Source organism: Schistocerca piceifrons, chromosome 3, assembly GCF_021461385.2.
Source record: "Schistocerca piceifrons isolate TAMUIC-IGC-003096 chromosome 3, iqSchPice1.1, whole genome shotgun sequence".
Taxonomy (NCBI): Eukaryota; Metazoa; Arthropoda; class Insecta; order Orthoptera; family Acrididae; genus Schistocerca; species Schistocerca piceifrons.
In genome coordinates this window covers 135,124,198-135,144,800 of record NC_060140.1, presented here as the reverse complement: position 1 = coordinate 135,144,800, position 20,603 = coordinate 135,124,198, and the positions used below count along the sequence as shown (strand labels likewise).

The following is a 20,603-nucleotide window of genomic DNA, read 5'->3' as shown; positions in this document are numbered from 1 at the left end:
CTCCTCCTCTGAAGAACTCCTCTCCACAACTTGCTGCTGTGAAATGCACTGCAACTCCATAAGCTTTTCAGTGGTCATTTCTTCGCTGAGATCTTCCACATGCTCATTAGTATCACTGTTATTCATTTATAGTCCCATACTCTTGACCAAAGACACAATCTCATTGGGTACAGATTCCACAGGTACTGAGTCAAATGCTTCAGTGTCACTTTCAACAACACACTCCAGCCAAAGCTTCTTCCAAGCAGAAATGGCAGTTCTCTCATGCCTTTTCAGTCATACTGACGCAGGCAACAATGTTAAAGTGATATTTACAAAACTCTCTGAGAGTGAAATTGGTAGCTTCGATCAACTCAAAGCAATGCTTGAGGGTTGCTTTAGTTAGAAATGATCTGCTGGGTCACAGGCTAGAGTAAGAGTGGCATTGGGAGGCAGATATTGGATCTTGATGAATTGAAATTTTTCAAGGAGGTGATCTTGCAGGCCTGGAGAATGGGCAGGAGCATTGTCCATAACATGCAAGACATGGAGTGCCAGATTCATCTCAAGCAAATATTTTTTCACCAAAGGACCAAAAATTTCATTGATCCAATCACAAAAAAGATCACATGTCACCCAAGCCTTGTTGCTGGACCTCCACATCATATTTAAGCTGCTCTTGTGGACTTTAGACTTCTTGAAAGCCCATGCAGTTTCTGAACGGTATATAAGCATTGGTCTAATCTTCAAACCGTCACTTGCATTGGCACAGAAAAGCAGTATGAGTTGGTCTTTCATTGGCTTGTGACCAGGAAATGCATTCTCCTCTGCTGCTATAAAGGTACACTGCGGCATCTTTTTCCAGAATAGACCTGTTTCATCACAATTAAAAACCTGTTGCAGCAGATAACCCTCAGAATCTACAAGCATCTTGAAGTTGCCAATGAGGTTATCTGCTGCCTTTGTGTCAGAGCTAGCAGCTTTGCTGTGCCTCACAACGCATCGGATGTCGGTTCTTCTCTTAAACTTTCAAACCACCCACACTTTCCCTTAAACACTTCTTCAGCCGCTGATTATCTTGGTGGTTGGTAAAAATCATTGTCGCCTTCTCACAAATGATGTTCTCATCAACAGTTCACCTGGCAATTGCTTTTCAAGGAGTAACCTTTCGACATAATCCAGAATACGAAACCATTGTTTAGATTCTCTTCTCACTCCCTTCAAGGCATCTGTCACCTCAATCTTGGTCCTGTTCGAGAGAATAGTGCAAATAGTTGATGTATGCAGACTGAATGTGTGGTGTCACCGCCAGACACCGCCAGACCGCGGTCCGTTAGTATATGGCGGACCCGCGTGTCGCCACTGTCAGTGATAGCAGACCGAGCGCCACCACACGGCAGGTCTAGAGAGACGTACTGGCACTCGCCCCAGTTGTACAGCCGACATTCATAGCAATGGTTCACAGACAAATACGCTCTCATTTGCCGAGACGATAGTTAGCATAGCCTTCAGCTACATTTGCTACGACCTAGCAAGGCGCCGTATTCAATTGATATTTATTATGTGAAGCATGTATCATCAAGAGCGATGTTCTACAATTGTGGATTAAAGTTAAGTATTATATCAACTACGTACTTTATTTGCAATTTTCGAGATATTGTCCTGTTCCAGACCTCACGCCAGTCAGCGTGTAATTAAACGCGTGCATTTCGGCCTCCTCTAGAAAAACAGTGTGGGCTCTTCTGCCAACACTACAAATTGGTGACGAGTCTCAAAAGGGTCTTCTTTTTTCTACTTGCTTAATTTACTTGTGTCATGGCTTCGCCACAATCTCCAGATGTACTGTCCGAATTATATCGCTTGCAGAATCAGCAGACACAGGCGTTATTGGATGCCCTTGGACAGCTCGTCCAGGGTCAACGTGCAATGCAGAACGATGCGGCAGCTGCCGCTCCACCGCTACCGCAGCCACAACACGCAGTTGCACCACCTTTTCGTCATTTCGATGCGGCACTGGAAAGCTGGACGGAGTGGTCACGCCAATTTGGATTCCATCTCGCCGCCTACAGAATTCAAGGTAATGAGCGGCAGCCTCACTTATTGTCGTGTGCCGGAGTCCACACGTACCGAGTGATAGTGAAATTGTTTCCCCGACGCGACGTAGCAACTCTGTCCTACGAAGAAATTTTGTCGGCATTAGATGCATATTTCAAGGAATCAGTCAATGTAGTTGCAAAACGGTATACTTTCTTTCGTACAAAACAGCGGCCGGTCAAACTAATCGGGAGTGGGTTGCAACCTTTCAAGGCCTTACTAGGGATTGTGCTTTTGAGTGTGAATGTGGACTCCCTTATTCAGATACTATGGTGCGTGATGCAATTGCACAGAACGTTTCTGATGTTCATATAAGGGAACAGATTTTGAAACTAGTCAATCCCTCCCTTCAACAAGTGATAGACATATTGGATAGGCAAGACACACTTGACTTTGCTCAGGAATCATTTGAAACTTCACTAGCCGTGTGTCACATTAACCGGCCCGCCGGGCGAGCTGCACGGAACAGTAAACAGCCCTCGCGCTCGTCCGCGCAGCTGCCGCCAAGCTCTCCACCACGTGTCCCGCGGCAGCAAGTAAATGCAGTGCTAAAATCATGCCCGCGGTGTGCAACCAGACATTCGCGTGAGAATTGCCCGTCACGCCAAGCTATTTGCTTTTTCTGTAATAGAAAAGGACATGTTCAGAGTGTTTGCCAGAAAAAGCTCAGCTCGGACATTCACAATGATGCCAGGCCCTTTGCTTCGCGCCGGCATCGAACCAAGAATACTCAGGCTCGTGAACCTTCGCCCATGGACATTCATGTAGTTAATTCCACTCCGCCCAGTGCCACTCCTTCTAAAAGTGACTGTGTGCGTCCCACAAAAAGTGTGCGTCGACGTCGCCGGAAATCACGTCAATTAGCAAGTGATTCTGTACCAGTGTCTGTTCAAATTGCACGAGACAGTCGCTCTTGTCGTCAGCAGGACAATAAACTTTTTGTAGATTTGGACTTTAATGGCAAGGTCATACCATTCCAGCTCAATACCGGAGCTGCGGTTTCCTTGATCAATCATGACACGTACAGACAACTGGGCACACCTCCGTTGCGTGCCGCAAATGTTAAGTTAACTAGTTATTCCGGTCAGAATACCCCTGTGTTAGGACAGTGCAGCCTTCTTTCCACATACAAGGGACAAACAAAACTTGTGTCATTTTACGTACTTCATTCTTCTTCTGCAGTGAACTTGTTTGGTTTAGATTTATTTCAGTTGTTTAACTTGTCTATAGTCAATCAGGTCCTATCAGTGAACCAGACTGTGCCTTCAGCCAGTGTTTCTAGTCTATGTGAAAAATTTGCAGACATTTTTGCACTGGGCCTTGGTTGCGCTAAGAACTATAAAGCACATTTGGAACTGAAAGTAAACGCGCAACCGAAATTTTTCAGAGGGCGCAATGTTCCCCATGCATTGCGTGATGAGGTCGCAAGAACATTAAACGATTTAGAATCACAAGGTGTGATTGAACGTGTGCAGGCTTCTCTCTGGGCATCACCCTTAGTTATTTTGCCAAAACCTTCCGGAAAATTGAGACTTTGTGTGGACTTCAAGGCTACGGTGAATCCACAATTAGTGATTGCAACTTATCCTTTACCCCGCCCGGAAGATCTTTTTGATAAACTGTGCCCGGGTAAATATTTTTCGAAGTTGGACCTAGCAGATGCGTACTTGCAACTACCAGTGGACGACAAATCCCAGCGCGTCTTGGTGGTTAACACGCATCTGGGTTTGTACCGATTCAAAAGACTGCCATTCGGGTGTGCATCCGCCCCTGCATTGTTTCAGCAATATCTGCAAACTGTTTGTGCGTCGGTCCCTACTGCAGCAAACTATCTGGACGATATTGTGATCTCCGGAAAGACGGAAGAAGAACATTTAGCCAATCTCAGGACATTATTTCAGGTCTTGCGCCAAAATGGTCTTCGATTGCGGAAGGACAAATGTGTGTTATTTGCTCGTGATTTACCATATCTGGGACATGTAATCAATGCCCACGGCATACATCCTAGTCCAGAGCACCTCCGTGCCATACAAGACTTGCCTTCGTCGCAGAATTTGAAGCAGCTACAGAGTGTGCTGGGTAAAATAAATTACTACCATCGCTATGTGCGCAATGGCTCTTCCATTTCAGCTCCACTTCATCGCTTATGCTGTAAAGGTGTTCCGTTCGTCTGGACGACGGAATGCGAACGCGCCTTTCGCCAGTTGAAATCGGCGTTGCTTTCCAATACTTGCCTTACGCCATTCGATCCCCGGAAGCCCCTTTTGTTGATGGTGGATGCATCGGATTTCAGGATCGGTGCTGTGCTTGCGCACAAAGATGGATCGCACGATCACCCTATTGCCTTTGCGTCCAAATTGCTCTCGTCTGCGCAAAGAAATTATTCACAGATAGAGAAAGAAGCCTTGGCTCTCATATTTGGTGTTACTAAGTTTCAAGATTTCTTGTATGGTCGTCACTTTACCATCATCACAGACCACAAACCTTTGACATCACTTTTTCATCCGAACAAGCCTGTACCTCCACGTACAGCGCAGAAATTCATTCGCTGGTCTATTTTCCTCTCACAGTACTGCTACGATATCTTGTATCGGTCCACTGCTAAGCACGGAAACGCCGATGCGTTGTCCCGTTTGCCTGTTGCTGAGGATAGAGCATTCGATTCTTCAGAACTTGCTTGCATGTTCATTGATGCGGAAACCGATGACGTGGTCGAATCGTTTCCGATTGATTTTCGTCGTGTAGCTACAGCCACAGCTGCTGACCCTGTCCTTGCTACCGTTTTGCGTTTTGTTGCTACGCAATGGCCCTTGTCGAAATCACGGATCGAGGATCCGTTGGTTCGCCGATTTTTTGCTCACAAGGAGAGACTTTTTGTTCGACGTGGTGTTTTGCTGTTGCGTTCTGATAATGATCAGTCTCAGGTCGTGGTCCCACGTTCGTTACAGTCCTCTGTCTTACGGCTTCTCCACCAAGGTCATTGGGGTATAGTGCGAACGAAACAACTTGCTCGTCAGCACTGTACTTGGTTCGGAATCGATGCTGCGATTACGAATATGTGCTCTTCTTGCATGGCGTGTGCCGAACAACAATCCGCCCCAGCGCGGAAATTCTTTGCACGGCTGAAAGCCACTTCCCCTTGGCAACGATTACACATAGATTTTGCTGGTCCATTCTGGAATGCTCGATGGTTGGTTGTGGTCGATCTGTTCAGTACTTTTCCTTTTGTTGTCAGGATGTCTTCCACGACGTCATCTGCCACCATCCAAGCGTTATCCGCTATCTTTTGTATTGAAGGTCTTCCACAGACTATTGTTTCCGACAATGGCCCACAATTCATGTCCACAGAATTTCAGTCATTCTGCAAGGCCAATGGTATTCAACATCTGACATCCGCGCCGTTTTCGCCTCAGTCAAACGGTGCCACTGAACGACTGGTCCGGACTTTCAAGTCACAAATGTTGAAGTTGAAAGAGTCGCATTCTCTGGAGGACGCGTTGTTGCTCTTCGTGTCTTCGTATCGCTCTCAGCCCCGAGATGGTCGCTTGCCAGCTGAGTTGCTCCACGGTCGTCCTCATCGAACCTTGATGTCTTTGCTGCATCCGCCGCATCAGGTTCCTGTGCAGCGGCAGCCACCTGCTTTTGCTCCAAGCAACGTTGTATACTATCGCAACTATCAAGGTTCACAGCGTTGGCTCGCAGGGCGCATTCTTCTCTGCCTCGGCCGCGCTATGTATTTGGTTTTGGGGGCCTCTGGTGAGGTGTGTCGGCAACTCAATCAGCTGCGCCTCAGTCGTCGCACGGGTTCTGCCACTCCCCGTCTGCTTTCAGCGACGGTGCCGTCCGGTGAGCGCCCTGGGGACCCATCTACTGGCTCGCCTCATCCCCAGGTGTTACCGACGCTGCCTTCCATTTTGCCCCGTGACGACGCGCCGCCACCGCCGCCGCCGCTGCCTGTTCTCCCGCCGGCGACGCCCGCAGTGGATGCTTCGCTGCAGCCGCCTAGCGCCTCCCTGGGTCACGCGCCGCCGATTGCTTCCCGTGACCAGCTGTCCTCCGACATGGAACTCTTGCCCGCTCCGGACCAGATGTCGTCTTCGCCCGTCGGCTGCCCCGACACGATGGAGGTTGACCCTACAGCCCCTCCTGTCTCTTTACGGGCGCATACACCACATGTTGGCGTGCACCCTGGACTAGGTTTTCAGGCATTTCCTAGCTCCCCTCGGACCGAATGGCAGGGTGCGGGTGGCACAGCCTCGCCTGTTGTTAGGCTCCCCACCTCGTCGCATACGTCAACATGGGGTCCTCCCCACGGCGGACGGAAGCCTTATAACACAACCGTACGCCGATTTGCGTGGGAGGAATGTGGTGTCACCGCCAGACACCACACTTGCTAGGTGGTAGCCTTTAAATCGGCTGCGGTCCGTTAGTATACGGCGGACCCGCGTGTCGCCACTGTCAGTGATAGCAGACCGAGCGCCACCACACGGCAGGTCTAGAGAGACGTACTGGCACCCGCCCCAGTTGTACAGCCGACGTTCATAGCAATGGTTCATTGACAAATACGCTCTCATTTGCCGAGACGATAGTTAGCATAGCCTTCAGCTACATTTACTACGACCTAGCAAGGCACCGTATTCAATTGATATTTATTATGTGAAGCATGTATCATCAAGAGCGATGTTCTACAATTGTGGATTAAAGTTAAGTATTATATCAACTACGTACTTTATTTGCAATTCTCGAGATATTGTCCTGTTCCAGACCTCACGCCAGTCAGCGTGTAATTAAACGCGTGCATTTCGGCCTCCTCTAGAAAAACAGTGTGGGCTCTTCTGCCAACACTACAGAATGTGTGTGCTAAATTAGCAACGCTCACACCCCGTTTGAATTTTTCAATGATCTTATGTTTCATTTCTAAGGTAATTTTCTTTCTCTTATGGAGAGGCTTTATCTTTGGGGAAATTTCTACTAAGGTTATTAAAATCTGCACACAAAAAAAACACTATGTGAACACAAGTTTAGAAAAATATGTGATCACAAGCTGCACTAAGATGGTAGCAGAAAGAGCGCTAAACGCAGACTGCAGTATGTGCTAAAGACTTTGTTCATGTGCCGCTGCCAATAATGGAAGGTGTTCCTATTGGTGAACATTTCGCCCGCCGCACAAGAACGGGTGGTGATGACGTCACACTAAATCCTCATACTTGTTATGCAAAACATCACTCATTATCGAGTCCATTTTTTACAATTTGTTTTGCTTGTTATGCGAATTGTAAGATGCTTGTTATGCAAGGTTCCACTGTACTGATCAACAGCCATTATTTTCATACAGTTTTATTAGCTAATCAGTTTCACCGTTCCAGTCACATTATCTTTACGCCTTTTGTATGAATGACATGAAGTACCACTCATGCATGTATAAGACAAGGCACTAATATTCATGTCTAGTTCAATAGATATTCAAATTTCATAAGTGTGTGTGTGTGTGTGTGTGTGTGTGTGTGTGTGTGTGTGTGTGTGTGTTTTCTTCACGTGGAGAAGGGGCAGTTGTATTCTTCATCAGTGGTGGAACTGAAGTCCCAACTGCCCCTCTCAGCAGCCTCTCTGTAACAATGAAAAGCTGACCCTGTCTGGCAGTGGTGGTAATTGTGGCAACATAGCTCACTATCGTCTGGGCAGTGTCTCACAGGGTGGTCTAGAGACTTCCAACTTCCATTCTCCATAACAGAAGCCACTGGGCACTTCCCAGCTCTCCCATAAATTCTCCTGATGGCTTTTCATACATTTGTACTTTTGGTGGAACAGTTTATGTTGTCAGAAACTGTTGTCATGATCTGTTCTTGCTCTCCCTAATAATTTGGTAACAATTCACTCTCACTTTCTGAAAGGCTACAAGGTTCTCATCACACCCACTCTCTCCCAATCTCATGGGCTACACTACATTTCACTGAAAACATCTTCTGAGCGGGATACCAATTGTGTTTCTGTGGCTTTATCTTGCCAGTGTGTTTTACATGAAGATGACATGCTTAACAGTGAAACAATCAGTCTGAAAATAATTTATACATTACCTTATCAAACTGCGTGCCATATCTACCAGCCCGTCCTGAAATCTGCAATGCCTGTGAGACAGATATTGTATCCATTTCTTTCTCTCCTTTTTCATTCACTGAAGGTTTGATTAATGAATAAAATACAACTCTCTGGATGCTCCTGTAATACAATAAATTATCTGGTATAATAGGTGTGTGTGTGTGTGTGTGTGTGTGTGTGTGTGTGTGTGTGTTTTATTAATCCATGCATTTGTAATTTAAGATACAAGCTAGAAGTATCCAGAATTGATAGATATAATTCAATGATAATATTATGGAAAGGATAGATTGCTAATTACCATATAGAGGAGACGTTGAGTCAAAGACAGGTTCAACAAAAAGACTGCTTAACATGGGAGTTTGGAGGGAGAGTTCCCATCTACGCAATTCAGAATTGCAATATATCGTATGTTCCGCTAACCCTCTGGCCTCAACCTTCATTAATCCCTGTCCTTCACCCACCTGTCACCTTCACTGCTCCCACTCCAGCACTACACAGCCTTTAATTCCACAAACCCCTCTTCTACGTCTCTCCTTTTCTGCTCCTGCACTCCCCCCCCCCCCCCTTCCCCCTCCAAACCTCCCGAATGCACCCAGCAGCCCTACCCTGTCCTCACCAGTCCCTGCATGCTCCCACAAGCAGCACTTTACTGTTCCCTGACCCTCCCTTAACTACACCCTCCCATCCCACTCCCTTCCCATCCCAGCCCCCTCATTGCACCCACCATCCAGATTGCTTGCTTGCAGTGTGGCCTCAGTGACCAGAGACAGTGGTCACGTGTGTGTTAGTTGTACTTGTGTGAATGTGTGTGTGTGTGTGTGTGTTTTGTCTACTTTAGAAGAAAGCTCTCTGGTTGAAAGCTGACATGTTTAGCAGTCTTTTTGTTGTACCTCTCTGTGACTCAAAGCCTCCTATACATGGCGAGTAGCAATCTATCCTTTTCATAATATTGTCATTATTCCATGCTGGCTTTTCCACTGTTAGGTGCAATTCAAAGTATAGAACCATAAAACTATGCTTAAAATGCACTGTCTTAATTACGAAATATCTCTCCACAACAGTGGAACATATAAAGAGCACTGGTGTTAAATATTCTAAACGCAGTAGAAAATGAAAGTGTGAGAGTTAAATTCCAACAAATGTCCATGGATGTTTTGGTTTCAGTCCATCAACATAGATAGGCTGTAAAAACAGATGATGTTAAGTTAGTCTCATAATCAGCCAACCAAAAAGCAGAAAAGATCCTAAGTGTATTCATAGATTAATTTTAGTAATGGTGAGGAATCAGAAACTGAATAAATGAAAGAAAGGAGGGGAAAGTTTGAGTCTTAAGCCTATTGTTGCAAACAAACATACACAAAAGTAAAGATGCATCACACAGCTGAGGAACTGAGCAGTGTACACGCATATACACAAGACTGAGCTTGAAAGTAAGCTTTCAGAAAGTGTTTTCCTCAGAAAATTCCTTTTTTACATAGCTATAGTGTTTGTAGTTGGTGGTGGTTGGTGGTTGTTGGGATGTTTAAGGGGGACTAAACAGCGAAGGTCATCAGTCCCCCTGTTTGTAGTTGCTTTACGCTTATTAAGGGTATTTGAAATCTGCCTTTGCAACTACTACGAAAAATTCATAGTTATGTTACCATGTGCATTTTGTTTCATTCATTTAAAACATCATGAGGAGTTCGGAAAGAAAAATACACACAATTTTGGTTTGCTTCTAGATCTGAAAATAGTTTGTTACAAAATATATAGGAGTGTGATTTTTAGTTATAGCATTTTGTCTGATTTTTCGTTTACATCTGGAGGTACCACTGTCTTGCTTTCCATGGTTTGGCACTGACGTCTTTACACTAATGGCTTGCAGCAGAACACACTTTTTTAACATGAAACATGACAAAATCTTCCAGTAATAACTTTTATTTACATTCTCCTGGCTAAATGAAGGTCTTTGTGTTTTATGTGTGTGTACTGTAATCAACTTATCCAATAGTTCTGATTATTATTTTAAATAAAATAGTTTTTTCTGTGTGGTTTGTCACATGTTTACCATATCATTTTATTTATGTTCATAAGCCTTTATTTAAATACGTAAGTGGGAATGACGGAGTAGTATGAGAGTGAACTAAAAGTAGAGTTGGTGAGTAGAGGGACAAATATGTGTACAAGATAATGGGCAGTGAATGCAAAGTTACTTACTAGAGGAAGGGAGAGTGGGTTGTGAGTAAGACGGAGGAAGGTGTGTGTGAGAGAAAGAGAGAAGCATTGGGAATGAGGGGAGGGGAGTGAGAAAGGAAGGGAGTGAGAAAGGAAGGGAGTGAGAAAGGGGGAGAGAGGGAAGGGGGGGGGGGGGAGAATAAAGGGTGAAAGATTCTTATGTGCTCAGAGATTTTGTATAACATCTGGTTTCCAGTATTTATCTGGTCATTAAGCAGTTTTTTACTACCTGTTAGTGCCTTAAGTATGTGGTAGTTTCCTTAGACAGCGAGGAAATGTCTGGTTTTACTGACATTTATGTTGCTCATATCCTTTACTATTGTGCTTGGTGTACAATAGCCCTGTTTCAGGTGGTCTGCAAATGTCGAGTGGTTTGTACTGTATTTCCATTCCTTGATATGTACCTTATACCTTGTGTGAAAGGTTCTACCAGTCATCCTGATGTATGTTTTGTCACAGTGTGTGCATTTGAGTTGGTAGGTTCCAGACTGTTGGTACCCGTTTGGTTTTCGTTTTAGTTTCAGGATGTGTTTTTTGCCTGCAATGTTTATACCTTGTTTTTTAATATATTACATATTCTGTATGTCAGTATATAGTGACAGATCATTATGTGCCATTTTCTTGTGACTGTGCTGCTTGTTTCACTTTTACCATTGTTTACATGTATGTGTTGTCAGAATATTTGTTTTTGTTTGTGTGGTTTGGTTTGTTTCTTACATGTTTTGTGCTGTGCTCTGCTTCTTTAATTTTCTGTTAAGTTTATCTACTAATATTTCTTTGTATCTACACTCCTGGAAATTGAAATAAGAACACCGTGAATTCATTGTCCCAGGAAGGGGAAACTTTATTGACACCTTCCTGGGGTCAGATACATCACATGATCACACTGACAGAACCACAGGCACATAGACACAGGCAACAGAGCATGCACAATGTCGGCACTAGTACAGTGTATATCCACCTTTCGCAGCAATGCAGGCTGCTATTCTCCCATGGAGACGATCGTAGAGATGCTGGATGTAGTCCTGTGGAACGGCTTGCCATGCCATTTCCACCTGGCGCCTCAGTTGGACCAGCGTTCGTGCTGGACGTGCAGACCGCGTGAGACGACGCTTCATCCAGTCCCAAACATGCTCAATGGGGGACAGATCCGGAGATCTTGCTGGCCAGGGTAGTTGACTTACACCTTCTAGAGCACGTTGGGTGGCACGGGATACATGCGGACGTGCATTGTCCTGTTGGAACAGCAAGTTCCCTTGCCGGTCTAGGAATGGTAGAACGATGGGTTCGATGACGGTTTGGATGTACCGTGCACTATTCAGTGTCCCCTCGACGATCACCAGTGGTGTACGGCCAGTGTAGGAGATCGCTCCCCACACCATGATGCCGGGTGTTGGCCCTGTGTGCCTCGGTCGTATGCAGTCCTGATTGTAGCGCTCACCTGCACGGCGCCAAACACGCATACGACCATCATTGGTACCAAGGCAGAAGCGACTCTCATCGCTGAAGACGACACGTCTCCATTCGTCCCTCCATTCACGCCTGTCGCGACACCACTGGAGGCGGGCTGCACGATGTTGGGGCGTGAGCGGAAGACGGCCTAACGGTGTGCGGGACCGTAGCCCAGCTTCATGGAGACGGTTGCGAATGGTCCTCGCCGATACCCCAGGAGCAACAGTGTCCCTAATTTGCTGGGAAGTGGCGGTGCGGTCCCCTACGGCACTGCGTAGGATCCTACAGTCTTGGCGTGCATCCGTGCGTCGCTGCGGTCCGGTCCCAGGTCGACGGGCACGTGCACCTTCCGCCGACCACTGGCGACAACATCGATGTACTGTGGAGACCTCACGCCCCACGTGTTGAGCAATTCGGCGGTACGTCCACCCGGCCTCCCGCATGCCCACTATACGCCCTCGCTCAAAGTCCCTCAACAGCACATACGGTTCACGTCCACGCTGTCGCGGCATGCTACCAGTGTTAGAGACTGCGATGGAGCTCCGTATGCCACGGCAAACTGGCTGACACTGACGGCGGCGGTGCACAAATGCTGCGCAGCTAGCGCCATTCGACGGCCAACACCGCGGTTCCTGGTGTGTCTGCTGTGCCGTGCGTGTGATCATTGCTTGTACAGCCCTCTCGCAGTGTCCGGAGCAAGTATGGTGGGTCTGACACACCGGTGTCAATGTGTTCTTTTTTCCATTTCCACGAGTGTATATTTAATCCTCTCTATTTCGTATGGCTTATCTCTACTTGGCAGTCAAATGTGTTTAAGGGAATATTACTGAGTCTGTTAAACACATGTCTGAGTGCGGCTTGTTTGTGATTTTGTGAGTGACCTGAGGCTGCATTTCTATGGTGTTTATTGTTGTGGCCATGCTGTATATGCTAAAGGTGTGGCTGGAATTTTCCTTTCTTATGGCTGTATACAGGAACTCTCTTTCTAACATGTAGTTTATGTTCTTGTTTATTGTATTTATGTCTTTCTGTAATTGTTTTATTTTGGTCAAAGATTTAATTATCATGGATATTATTTCATCCATTTACCTGTACCAGTAGATTATGTTACAACCTTATAGTGCCTATATGCAAGCTGGCAGCAATACACATAAAAAACACTTGACACATGCTTATCCAGGAAAACATAAACATGTGTGGTGCAGTATTCCATTGTTTTTTATGCCTAGAAAATATATAGTGCCATAAGCAAATGTGAAATTAGGCTAAAACATCACTGCCAAGCCCATGAAAATGTGCAATCAGGTGACAGCTTCCAGATGCAAGCAGAATCACACAAAATTGCTGTAAACACAAAATTGCTATAAAAATCACACTCCTATACCTTTTGTAACAAATTGCGCACACACACACACACACACACACACACACACACACACGCGCGCGCACGCTCGCGCATGTGCGTTCATGCACACACCTATACACATGCTGTACACAGACCCAGTGCCTATGGTATTCAATGAGGCAAAGTGGGGAGAAAGGAGGGTGGGAAGGAAGACTGGGATAAAACAGAAGAAGAGGGAGACAACAGAGAAAACAATGTGAGTGCAGAATGACAACCTGAGCTAAAGTTAAGTGGTGGGGAGCTGCTGAGGACTGGGAGGAAGGAAGCGATGGGAACGGGAAGATGGATGAGGGTAGCAAAGGGACTCATGGAAACTGAGGCAACTGCTTCGGAACCACTCTGGTTATCATCCAGGAAAATCCTCACCTATCTTCCTTCACCTGCCTTTTACAGGTCCCTTTTCTATAATAAAAATGGAGCAGACACCCACAATCTTAAGACAGCCACTAACTTGATCACTTTCTATGCAGGTTAACCACCAGCGCTGTGGTGAGGAAACTGTGGTTACCTTGCAAAATGGCTCCAGCAACTATCTGACTTCTCCATTCGCATGACCTGCCATAATAATCTCATCTCACAAGTCCTGCATAAGATCCAATCTCTACTCAATTCCTTGCGTCCATACCAGAACCTCCCCCCAGCGTCATCCTCAAATCTCAATGCACCCCCAGCCCCACCTCCCTCCCCCAACCCTTGTACTACAATGTTCAACATTGTTAGCAAAATGTGAAAATCTAACCCCACTTGATGCGCCACAGTTTCTGATTACTGTGCCCTCACTAAAAGAATCTCCACCTTAGCCAAAAACATCGTGACCTCATTGCCCACAGGCTATCTCCCTATATCAAGGATGCCAACTACTAACTGGCTGTCCACCACTTCTAGCTCGTTATCATCCAGCTCCCTGCTTGGAATCATTGACACAAGCTCCCTTTCATTTCATGTAAACCTCTTCAGCTTAGTGTGCCAACTTTCTGGACATTAACAACCACTTCTCTGACAGCTTCATAGCCCATATCAAACTGACCAACCACCAACAGCACCTCCACTTTGATAGTTACCAGCCCTTTTATACTAAATGGGCTTTCTAGAAGAGTCTAATCACCTGCAGAAAGTTTGCCTTAAGTGATGAACAATCTGTCGTATTTACCCAATTATAAGACGAGGTTTTTTCCCAAATTCTTCATTTGAAAAATACGGCATCATCTTACATTCACAGATTAAACTATTGCTGCTGAGGTAAATGTTTTTACAGTGTTTAATAGGTTAATGTAGGGGTCACCTTACATTTACAAAATTTATTTTGAAGAGTTACAAAGGGTAGAGTTTAGCAAACAATAACTTCATTTGAATAGGCTCGAGATTTCCCGATATGCAGAAGGGCTTCATACAGTACTGATCTTCTTTGATCAGTCACATAACCTTCCAGCACCGAATTGAACATATGCCTGTGACAGTGGAAGCTATCAAAGGCTAAGGGTGGGCCAACACCACATTGAATTCCTGCATTACCGATGAAGGGCGCCACGAACTTGTAAATCATTTTCAGGCAGGTGTCGGGATACTTTTGATCACATAGTGTATATTTACAATGGAGGAGGAACTGGGAATATTAGTGGCAACATTCACAAGAACAGCAGCCTTACTAGTTCAGAGCAAAGTAGATATTGATCAGCAAATGACTAATGGCTGTCAAATCAAATAATTGCTCCCTAGTAGGTGCCAGTGCACTGTTCCTTGTTTCTTGCCAAGTTAGATGCAGTCCACTATTGATGTTGTGAAGTAATGTATACACGAATTAATTATTTGGAACAATATTAATGCATGACTAAAATGTGGTTAATACCATATGAATTAAAAACCAGAACATACTGGCTGTAATTAAGCAAAATAAAACAAGTACTGAAAAAGAAGGAAAGGTGTTGAATTAAACCAAAGTGCATCAAACCAGTATCAGTAAAACTGTACGGAAGAAATTCACGCACAAAATGTTCATAGTTAAGGCGCAGCTGCCAGGCTACTGGTGGGCCAACTGAATAACAGAAACAGACCACAGGCTCACACTCATGAACTGTGGATTATTATCTGATTTGACAAAGTGTCTTGCACACTATTCCTTTGCGATACAGGCTGTCTCTCGACAGCTGTAAAGCATAGTTTTGGCAGCCAGTCACAGTGCTCTACTGTTGATTTTACGAGGTCAAGCCACTGTCAAAAATTAAGTGTACATTTTGGATGCATCAGTTTTCTTCAGCAGATGAATTTTAAGTCTGTTTTCATACCCACTCAGCATCATCCACATCCATTCACAAACTTGAGCTATTTCTGAAAGCTGATGGAATGCACGCTCTGCTGGTATTCATTGATTAATAAGCAAGAATTAATATTTATGGATCCAAAGACAGATACTGGCTGTTTATTCAGTCAGTGATGCTTCTGCCTTTACAATAGGTTGTCATACATTTTTCCAAGCTCTACATTTCAGTATTTACGTAGGATGCTTCATTTCATAAATCGCTCTGTAAAAAAGAAAACATCTATTTAGCTGATCACATGTTACATAGCAGTTTTTTAGTAATACTTACAAGTTGAGTCCCATTCCAATAGCATCAGTTGCAACTAGTATTTTGCAAGGGTTTTCTGGATCATTAAACTTCTGTGCCTGGGCAAGTTTTGTGCCTGGAGGAAGACCACCGTAAATGACTGCAACCTCTCTGCCAAGGGCTTCCAGGCCTCTGGACACAGCATAAATGTCACTTTTGCTGAAGCAAACTATACAGTCTCCAGGTTGGACAGCTTCCAGTGTACCCACTGCAGTGTCCTGTACCTCCAGTTCAGTCAGCCGCTTGTATCTCCGGACCTACAATTTTCATCAGTTTTAAGTGAATTTTCTAGAAACGGTAAAAATCACCAAGAGAAATGTGGGCAGCAGAGTACCTATCTTCAGAAGGTGCAGTTGCATTAGTCATAACAGAAGCAGAGTAGCACTTTCAGCTCACAGATTGAGTTCCTTCTGAAAAATGGTTGGCGGTAGGTGGGGGGAAGAAAGAGGTGCATAGGTCAGTAAAAACTAAAGCTTTTTATGTAATTTTCTAAAAAATATCATTTTGAAAAGTGGCTTTAAAGTTATGACATCTAAGAAATAGAAACAGCACTGATTCATCCAACTTAAAGTCCTGTGCTAGACTATATCTCAAATGTGATTTTTGTCTTTCTTGTGCAATGCTCTGACAACTGAAACACATGAGAACATGGAATAGATTCAGTGTGCTAGTGCTTTTCTCTTACGGTTCCAAATTTTATCTGTGTTCTAGGAAGAGCTTGTAAAACGCTCTTAAAATTGTCCTTTAAATTGAAACATTCAGTATTTGAAGGAGTCAGTGGAAGAAAATACTAAACAAAACCAGTGTATTTTGCCCTACTACATGTTGCATGTGTCAAAGTACGCAAACGAATACAATAAATCACAGAAACAATATTGTGAAAAGGAAAGTTACTACTCACCATATAGCGGAGATGCTGAGTCGCAGGTAGGCACAACAAAAAGACTGTCACAAATATAGCTTTCAACCAGAAGGTCTTTGTCAGAATTAGACGGGAAACACACACATACACGCTCACGCAAACGCAACTCACACACAAATGAATGCAGTCATGTGACAGTCTTAGTTGTGCCTATCTGCGACTCAGCATCTCTGCTGTATAGTGAGTAGCAACTTTCCTTTTCACAATATTGTTACATTCCATCCTGGATAAATCAAAGAAATTCATATACCAGACAGCATTTTTAGCAGTGCATATGGAACTACTTTTTGACACCTTGTGCATTCGAAAACACAACGGATAATGTAATCAGACTAATACTTACTAAATTTGGAGTTAACACTTTTTTTCCGCCAACCCCTTCAATTCACAAAGTGTTTGCTGAAATAAGTCCACCTGTAAGATTAAATTTATATGCAGCTGGGAACTGTAGCAGCAAAGACCTGACAAACAGAGTCCTTGAATTGGGGTCATATGGTTCAGTCACTAGTTTTGCTGCTGAAAGGGGATTCAAGACTGTTGCTGGCCCACTGTTTTAGTTAGTGAGGAGCCTCAACCACAGTCATCATGCTTTGGGTAATTCAGTGAAAATGAAATATGATTTAATCAAATACATCTACAGTAGTTCCAATTTTTAAAGAAGCAGTTTACACTCGCACCTCAACATCCTCACCAGTTGTTGTCATCAGTGCTTGTATCAGTTCCACGGCAGCTTCCTCACCACATACATGGATTTCATCAGCAACTAAGCCAAGCAGAGCTCTTGTCCAGGCCCAACCCCTTCCCATATCACGTATCATCTGTATCTCATCAATCACGGCCACTTCATCTATAAAGCAAACATTTACATGTATAAAAGAAACAGTCCAAAATAAAACTACCACCAGAAGGATATTCATTTTAAGTGTTACATATGCTATTGCTTCTTTGTCTGCAAGACAAATATATACATCTTTAAATAAACAAAATTTTAGGCTAATTGCATGGTCATCTGTAGCTTGATCGCTCAATGTCGAAAAATGGCACCACACCCAGAAAATGTTTATGTTAATGTTATAGATGTGCAATTCATAAGAAGTAAATTCCTCTTTAAGACAGGTTGCAAAACAGTCTACTTTTCTAGATATTCATCTTTTTGTGAAACCTTCTTGATTTTGAAAGATTAACATTAATACACTGTGTAGTCTGTTTACAAGGAGATGGGCGAATTCTGACAGGGGTGTGGGATTGGAGAAAGCAAGCTCTGCTCACCAACACTCAGCACAGGCTAGCAAGCGGTGAAGGGCGGTGCAGGAGAAATCACCTTGCTTACGTCATCCAGTGCTGGCACAACAATTGCATTCATGTATCAATTGATGGTCCAAGTGGCACTAGCTGTCAACTGCTACATATTGTGCATCTATGAAAATAAAAACTGAGACTGGGACATAACGAAAGCTTACAGGATTTGTGAAATCGAAATTGATAGTTTCATGCTGAATGATGGTGCTTGTTGCTACTAATTCTGTATCAGTGCTCACTGACAATTCTAAATTAAAAAGAGCCAGCAGTAAAACTTATATTATGACAATCACAACAATGATTAAAATTCTGAACGTTTATTAATACATGTAATGCTGAATTGTAAACACACACAAATCACTCAAAAACAGTCTCATTATAGTCCTCATCTGTGCATAATTCATAATCACTGTTACTATCTGATTCACCAGTATAAATAATGATTTTGTTCACTGTGAGTTCCAATGATGTCCAGAACCTTCTTCCAGTTGTTCGACATTCCTGCAGTACCCTTCCCAATCATTAGCAATTACTAAAAGAAGGGCAGTCTGGACATGTGCCACAAAATTTGCACTTCTTAAACGTTTTCCTTCTTGCCCATGTTAGTTCCACCACACATAAATCAAAATTATAGGGCAGCAAGTAGACAACTGTGTAGCCTTTCTCTTTAGTCATTTCCTCTACCACATACGGGTTTTTAGAAGGTCTATTTTCTTGAATTAAAGAGAACAGAGCCTGCTTCCTCATGGTCTCATTGCAATGAAGCCAAAATTAACTGAATAAAAATAATGATGACAGTCATTTCTATAATGGCGCAAAAAAAAGTTGATGTGGCAGGACTCATACCCACTACCTTCAGCGTACTAGCCAAACACCTTAACCACTACACTATGGAGGGGGTTCAAAATTTGATATTGTTATTGTAGCTTTAGTTATTTAGTAATCAGGGGAAATAAATTTTTATTGATTATTCGCAAACAAGGGTCACCAAGATAACTGATGCAGGGTGTTATAAAATACCTGGGACCCTAATTTACTCAACCACACATGTGGTTTCAAAGACGTTTCCTTGTAAAGAAATGGTACCAGCAGTTCCTACAATAAATAAAAGTGCTTTTACACACAAAAACAAAATTACAATTTTAAAGTAATCCAGACAATGCAGAAAGCAGTTTACAATCACGATCAAATTGAAAATTTGAATTGAGATTTCTCTCTTTTTGCTTGGAATCTCTGGTGATTTCCCCAGATTATCTTCGCAAAAAAATCTGAATTCTTCTTACAAAGTTGAACTTACTTCAGTGTACATCACTGTTCATCTGATCAGCTCATTAAGAGAAATATTAATTTTCAACACAGCACAAAAATCACTTTGCTACATATGCAAGGTTTGGTATTAGACTGCTGAAGGTGGCAGCAGCTGGGCAGAAAATATGAGAGGAACGAAGTAAACAGACTTCTGCTGACCCAGAAATAGGGAACCCACATTCATATCTTTGTGAAGAAACTGTACGCATACTGATCACCATCAAACTTCATAAACCCATTCTGTCCAGCTACCGTGCTCCAGAAATTAGTTGCTGTTTCCCAGGAAATCATAGTTAACAAACACATTGTAAAACATTTTTTCTGACAGTAAATAATAATTTAACCAGACCATGATGAAAGGGCCTCAGTTCAGCTGAGTGACCTCCAAGAGAGAGAGAGAGAGAGAGAGAGAGAGAGAGAGAGAGAGAGAGAGAGAGAGAGAGAGTGTGTGTGTGTGTGTGTGTGTGTGTGTGTGTGTGTGTGTGTGTGTGTGTGCACGCGCATGCTCTCTCTTCAAATGACTCTAAAATTTAAAAATTTATCCAGTATTAAACTCAAAAATATGCTTAATACAGTTTCATAACATTACTTGATATTTAAATGTTAGTTCAGTGGTGAAATAAAGATGACAGACTGAGGTCCTTTCTTTTTGATGATTTATTTTGATGGTTTTTTTTTACCTCTATTCTGCATACGACACAGACAAACCACTGAGATCCAGAGGGGGTGGATCACACACAAGAAATTACAATGCTTTGTATTTTCAGACAGTAAGTTATATACAAACTTCATCATATAACATTACACCAACTTCTTCCAAATATTTGGGTTGTCTTTAGAATTCTTAGCTGGCAAAGCTATCAACTTTATCATTTTGAGTTTTGCGGAAAAACACTAGTTGGTTCTAACCAAGTTTGGTTCCATCAGAACAATTGCACACAATGATCATGATATATTTCATAAAAGGAAAATGAGTTCACAAATCCAATATGTATTATTCATTGCAGGTCTAGATTTTAGTTATTGAGTAGCAATCTTCTGTGCTTTAAAAAAAAAAAATTATATATATATATACAGTAATTACAAAATATTAAGTAACATACATTTTAACATGACCTAATATTATTTAACGTAGCATTTAACAGAATCTTATAGACTTGCCTAGCTTGTGAAAACACATGTTACTATGCAACTTTGAGATGCACATGACCAGATTCTAACTGAGGCTGTT

At 43.4% G+C, this 20,603-nt stretch overlaps 1 protein-coding gene across 2 annotated transcripts in view; it reads right to left on the bottom strand.

Moving 5' to 3' along the window:
• The window catches only part of LOC124788893 (ATP-dependent RNA helicase SUV3 homolog, mitochondrial), an 87,149-nt gene that overhangs the window by 54,226 nt on the left and 12,320 nt on the right, over positions 1-20,603 (bottom strand). For both annotated transcript variants that reach the window (XM_047256174.1, XM_047256176.1), the window contains exons 5-7: positions 17,443-17,612; positions 15,826-16,100; positions 8,148-8,289 (exon numbers count right to left, since the gene is read on the bottom strand). In XM_047256174.1, the coding sequence (XP_047112130.1) occupies positions 8,148-8,289; positions 15,826-16,100; positions 17,443-17,612 (587 nt within the window). The remainder of the gene's footprint in view (positions 1-8,147; positions 8,290-15,825; positions 16,101-17,442; positions 17,613-20,603) is intronic.